At 41.2% G+C, this 6,715-nt stretch overlaps 1 protein-coding gene across 1 annotated transcript in view; it reads left to right on the top strand.

Annotated features, from left to right (window-relative positions):
• vldlr (very low density lipoprotein receptor) overlaps positions 1 to 5,615 on the top strand; it is a 41,661-nt gene extending 36,046 nt beyond the window's left edge. The window contains exons 17-19 of the mRNA XM_034896284.1: positions 2,157 to 2,234; positions 3,636 to 3,805; positions 4,422 to 5,615. Coding sequence (XP_034752175.1) covers positions 2,157 to 2,234; positions 3,636 to 3,805; positions 4,422 to 4,457 — 284 coding nt within the window. The 3' untranslated portion in view covers positions 4,458 to 5,615. The remainder of the gene's footprint in view (positions 1 to 2,156; positions 2,235 to 3,635; positions 3,806 to 4,421) is intronic.
• Positions 5,616 to 6,715: the final 1,100 nt, after the last annotated feature.

The following is a 6,715-nucleotide window of genomic DNA, read 5'->3' on the forward strand; positions in this document are numbered from 1 at the left end:
CCCCCCCCCCCCCCCCCCCCTACTGTGGATTCATGTTGGGATTTTCCGTTTTAATTAAACTGGATCTTTGTTTTTGGCTGAAACCTTAATTCCTGTTTGGCGTTTTCTTTGCCACATGAAGCCTTGAATCATTTATTTATTTATTGTCCCTACTGCCTAAATTAAACCGTGAAATGACTTGTGTCCACGGTGCCTTATCGAGATGTTTAACATTCTGGGTTGAATGTCTTTCCTTCTGGCTGTGCTTTGGTTTTGACTGTTGCTTTCAGATGTGTTACGGGCCTTGGTGAACTTGTGATAAGTTGCCTGAGGTTTTTAATCAGTAATTCAATTCCAGCTGTTCTCTGTTCTATTATTTAGACAACAAATGGCGCCACTAAACATACTGCCTGATTTCATCGCCCAAAGAATGATAGGAACTGTAGAAGCCCAAACTCAAAAGTGCTGCATATGGCTGAAGGAAATCTTGCTTTACTGATGTGATGCTTTTAGTAACGGATTGTTTGCTGAGCCTACAGTTTCCTTTTTGTTCTTGTGGGGGGGGTTAGACTTATTTATTTATCTCACTGTCAAAAATGTTTCCTTTCTTACTTTGTACATGTTTCTCATTGGATTTAATCCCAATTCATGTTTTCAAAGATAAAATAAAGTGTCTGTGTGCTGTGATCGCAGCGTAGATCTATATTCTTTAATCCACTACATTTCAGTCTTTTTTTTAAATCCCACCTGTTGAGCCACTGAGGTGAGACTAAACCGGGAGGCTGCCACGACCTTTTCATTAATGATTAATTTTGTGCATGCTATTTAGTCTAGTTGGGCCTAAACCATGTATGTGCTATGTCCATCCTAGGTCAGATTTCTGGCTTGACTTCAGCTGCATGTTGACTAACCTGACTCACAAGGTCTAGATGTGATTTGTTACATGTACTGTAAGCTAGAATGAAGTGTTTGCTCACTCGCTTTGTCCTACTCCTCTGAAAAATGCAGTTGGTGAAGGAGTTTGACATGGAAAAAGGGACTCTAATCAGCAACACAAGGAGCACAGAAAGTTTGCTGATGAGATGTTAGTTTCTGAGCACTAGTTCTCATGACTTTTAGTCAGTTAGTTGGACCCTTGACTATGTTAGTGCCAGAATGTTGGTAAAAGCAGTCTGCTCACTCCTCTCCCATACATGTAATGCTGTAGAGGATGCATCTCCACAGGGTGCTAACCCATTTTATGTTCTGATCTTCAGTGATGTTAGGATGAGCTGGTGAGGAAATCTTCATATCATGCCACAGTTTAGCCTGGGCTGGCAGATGTTTGTCTGCCAGCACAGCCCAGGAGCAGCACCTTGTGGTAGCAACAACAAAGTGTCCCAAATCACCAAAACCATTGTGGATCAGTGAGAGTTCCACTATGGCTCTAGTACGTCAAAAGTGATAGTTGTATTACTGTGAGACTTGGTGATACCAAGTCTGAACTCTCCAAAGAACACCACCAGGGGTCTGTTGTCCAAACAAGTCCTGGTGGTATGATTTAAAGATCAGAAGAGATGTTTTTAAAACTTATGTAAGCAGGTGGATGCCTACGTTGTGGAAGTGGAATGTATGGTGTATTTGTACAGTTAATTGTTGACATTGTTTGGCCAGCTCCTGTCTCCATCCTTTTCGCGGCTGAGAGGCATGTTGACTACATCGCTAAGCCTTTTGGCAGCAGAGTAGGCTGACTGGCAGGAAGAACACATCTTAACAAACTGTGTTTTTTTTTTTTTTCTTCCTGAAGTCTCTGCCGCTGAATTCAGCCAAGCTGTTTGCCAGTCATGTCACTCACTCCTCGCTGACACCAAAACCCTGCAGCCTGCTGCATGAACACCATGAGACTGGATGGGGAAAAACGGCACAGTCCTTCACACAGTGCTGTAACAAAGTCTGGGGCCAATGTCAAATTAAATATCCTGGCAGGATGTGAAAATGAGTTTAAGTTAGATTTACAGCAGCTGACATTTTCCCAGAATGAAACAATTCAGTGTTTGTACTAGAACTGTTTTTCTTTTTCTTTTTTGTCACAAAATCATTTTTGTTAAACAGTTCGCTGGCATTTAATTTTGAATCGGCTGCATTCTCAAACTAAACAAGCCGATGTGTTTTGGTGCTGACCTGTTTTTGTTTTTCAGAAGCCAATGTGAGCACATCCATCCAGGTGAACTCCCCAGCCAGAGGGTCTGCTGCTGCCTGGGCCATACTTCCTGTCTGTACGTATCACTCTCACACAGATCCATCGGCCATGGCTTGGTTATCTGGCAAAACAATATAAAAATAATCGTGCATTCAATAGACTTACGTTAGCTTTAAACAGTAATCTGTCTCCTTGAAAATAAGGGTGAGTGGGTGGTAAAATCAATAAATCTTCCCTTCACTGTAAAATGCCTTTTTAGGAACCCAGGGTTTAAGAATCTGTGTGTGCGCCGATCATATATTCCAAACCCCTTCATCACACACAGTAAATGTTGTACTAACGTTGAAATAACATAACTGGATCCCCTGTTCCCTTTAGTTATTCTTAATGGTAGTTAAGCTCTGACAACATATTTTAGAGCAAGTATGAATAAAGCAAGAGTGTAAATCAAAAAACAGGGTGACTAAATTTAGGAAATTTGTTTCAAGATTAATGAGTTGTTGTTTTTTTTTTTGTCATTCCAAAAAAACTTTGGGAAGTCCAGTGTAGAACAAAATTGTTTCATTGGCCCACCATAAAAACAGACATAGAAACCCATCAGCATCTAGAAAAATGCAAATTTAAATGTAAAAATAAGCTATATAAATGCTAGCATTTAAAAATGAGACTTAGACATACACGTGTCTATACGCATATCCCACACATACCCATACATCATATGCCCACATACTGTATATTCCATCTCGTCTCAGTTCAGTGTGGTAATGTTCAACAGTCTGATTGCTGTTGGGGGGGCAAAAACTGTGGAAACTGTACAGACCTGCTCCTCAGGCTGAGGGAAGGAGAGAGAACAAACTGGCAGGGGTGTGTAGAGTTTTTTTCTCTTCCCTTGAAAGGCTGCATTGTTTGGCCAGGTTCTCAATAGGGGGCAGCGTTACCCCAGTGATTCTCTCAGCTTACCTTACACCCTCCTCAGGGCCCTTTTCTCTGAGGCGCTACTGCTCTCATGCCAGAGAGATGTTGCTTGTCAGCGTTCGCAATTGTTTCCCTGTAGAAATTGGTGAGGACTGTTGGGTTGAAATGGGCCTTTTGAGTCTCCTTAAGGCCTTTTTTGATGAGGGAGGCATGCAGGGACCAGGTCAGGTGGTTGACATGTGAACCCCTAGAAACCTGATGTGCTCTAGTGTCCACCTCAGCGCTGTTAATGTGGACCAGTATGTGCGTAGGCTGATTCTTTCTGACGCTCAACCACTCACTCACATACATATATACATCAACTCTTTGGTTTAAGGAAATGAGTTGCAATTTTAGGGCAGAAACTGTGCACTTTAGGTAAGGATTCTTTTTTTTTTTTTAAACGTTATTAGCCCAAGATGTTTGATGGGCTACACTATTATACCTTAATACACATTTTGGAACTACAGCCAATCTTTACGGATACTGGATTATGTGTTTGTCCCTTTGTCCCCCTGCTCAGTACTGCTGGCGATGGCAGCGGCTGGCGGCTACCTGATGTGGAGAAACTGGCAGCTGAGGAACCAGAAGAGCATGAACTTTGACAACCCCGTCTACCTGAAGACCACAGAAGAAGACCTCAACATTGACATCACCCGGCACGGTGCAAACGTGGGTCACACCTACCCTGCGGTGAGTAAACAACCAAACCCCCTCTGAGCATAGCGCATCAGGGGTAAGAATGGTCTGCAAACAACCTCAGATTCAAGAGAGATCCCAAAACACACTTGTCCCCCATCAATAATTCTCAGTAGAGAATATGTGAGTTGGAATGCACAAAGTGCTACACACAACACCTTTAGAGCCCTCTTAAATGATAAAAAAAAGCAGCCATGCAGTTTAAATTAATTTCATCTGACACGGGATGGGGACTGAATGTCAATGAGCTCTCCTCTCACCCTGACCTTGTGACCTTTAGTAATCCTTGGTGCAGGGTGGGCCGTCCACGGAGCCCATCTCTCTGTACACAGATTAAAGAGATTAACCTAAACCGGGCCAGAGCCACCAGAGGACACCCACCTCTGCCGTTAAACTCCCAGCTGCAACGGAACGCAAAGAAAAACCTCTATAAATTCCCCTTTTGTTTGCGTGTGTAACAAAGGATATAAAACTGATAAATGGACATTCTAGGTGTTGGACAGAGCTGGGCTAGCGGTTTCTCCCCGCCACCAGTGTTAACTCCACTTTAGGACAAACGCAAATAAAAGCTCTTTCTCTCCTCCCCCTCCCTCCCTCTCTTTGTCTCCAGATCTCGATAGTGAGCACAGATGACGATATATCATGATTGCCGGAGTGTTGCATGGCGCCACGTCGTTCCCATGCCGACGGTTGTCCATAGCAGCAGCCCTTACAGTATGACCACATGCCTTCTAAAGTGAATTATGTCATTACCTTTTCAGAGAGGATGACTTGAGGAAATGTGATTATGTGAATACTACAATGAATTATGTCCATAACTATTCTCACTCGGTGCGTCCAAAGTGTTCACGATTTCTTTTCCTTTTGGTCCTTATTTTTGGACCACAGCTTTTGTCTTTTTTTTTTTTATTTCATTTTTTTGCCCCACCCCTCTAAAGGAATCCATCTTTTCACAAGAGATGAAAGAAACGCAGGGAATTTCCTCAGTATGATCACCTCTAGCTGGGCTGTCTGTGTTCAAACTGACAAGAGGACGGCGTACGTTTCTCCCCAAACAGACTCTGCTGGACAGGATTTAAATCTGGATCGGAGTTCTCAGTAGCCGTCGTGACATGTGTTAAAGACGGCGTGAGATTCCCTTTAGCTTATTACTCGGAGTACAGAGGGGTGCCGGGTCATGAGGAAACAAAAATGAAACATTAATTTCTTGCCTCCTCTGATCCAACACGCTCAGATGTGTTAATATTTATGTATCATGTTTTGGGCAGCAATATCTAAGATTAAATTTTTTTATTTGCTAATTTTATTTTATTTGCAATGGTACCTCCCGGAGTGCATTCTTACAAGCTGTTTATTCAGCCAGTAATTATTATTATTATTATTATTATTATTATATAAGCTGTGTAAGGATAATTATGGTGAATGCATTTGTAAACATTGTACATATTTACCCATCATCCCTCAGACATGACTGTCAATCAGGACTCTCTTCAATGCACTTTGATCAAATGTTCCTCATGTAAATAAGATTGTATACATTTGACTTGAAATACATTTTTGCTATGGTTGGGCATCGTACCAGGGTTAAAGTTCAGTAGTATTTAACAAGAAAGAGAAGCTGAAAAACTAAAACGCAACTCAATTTGGTTAAAAACTATTTTGTATGTTTGTGCTGTTGCTGTGAACTTTTTCTAGCCTTGTACAGTGAGGGGGGGGGGGGGCGACTAGTAAAACTAAAGCGCTGTATCTGAAGAAACTGACTGGACCACTTGAGAAATAAAACCTAGTCCACAACCTTGTTCAAGACATGGTGTCCTGTCTTTTCTATAATGCATGAGAGGATGTAGGACATGTAGCTTTAGTCCAGGACTGTTTTCATGGTCTAGGTCCCTTGGTTCTGATGAAGACCCGTCTTAAATGTATGGAACACAGTGATATTTACACAGTAATTCTAACTTAACGTGACAATGCACTCATGTACACAGGTTCTGTAGTTAAAAAAAGGGAACAAATACAACAATCTAAAAATACAAGAAAGTTCTGCATTTAAAATCCTAAAGTAAAAGTACAGTATTATGAGCAGTGTACATAAAATTGCTATTAATGCAATGTGGAGATATTTGACTGGTGTAGCCTGTCAACATGGACCTACTTTATATATGGTTAGAGCTTGATTATAAATAAATGGATATAGTGTGTATTTATTGGATGTTTAATCCTATTGATGTAAAACACTTTAAAGCAACCAGCAGGTATCCAAAGTATTTTATCAAGGTTTGATTTACATAACTGAAATCACAAATGCACGAGTCCTGACGGCTTTTTTTTAAAGGCAGTTTTGGAATATGGGTTGAGTACAGCTCCACTGATACAAATACAAATATTTGGTTATTAAATCCGATAATCATCGGATGGATAGGAAAAAATCCAGATTTCACCAACATTGGTTATTAAACAGAGAAACATCAATATATTAAAGTTCTGATAAAATGTATGAAAATACAAACTTAAGATATGAAACGTAGTCTTTTGTGTGGTAGTCTCTGTGTTGCCAACAGAGACGTTGAGTCTTCTGGTGGACGGACTATACAACCCCCACACTCACATATTTAACAGATTTTATTTTATTGCCCATTATAAGTGCTTATACCAATAGTTTAAGGAAACTTAATATCCTGCCAAGATATCTGTCGGGCTCTAGTTACGAGCCTTCAGATCTCAGTATTTATATAGCACCAAAATCTTAAGACTCGTATGATATGGACTCGTTTATTTTTTGAATTCTCTTTTACGCCCTTGTTTCCACAGGACAGATTAAGACATGAAAGGGGATGGACACTAAGCAAACGGCTGTAGGTCGGAGCCGAACCCGCGGCCCCTGCGTCGAGGAGTAACCCCCCCCCC

The sequence above is a fragment of the Etheostoma cragini genome, chromosome 16, assembly GCF_013103735.1.
Source record: "Etheostoma cragini isolate CJK2018 chromosome 16, CSU_Ecrag_1.0, whole genome shotgun sequence".
NCBI lineage: Eukaryota > Metazoa > Chordata > Actinopteri > Perciformes > Percidae > Etheostoma > Etheostoma cragini.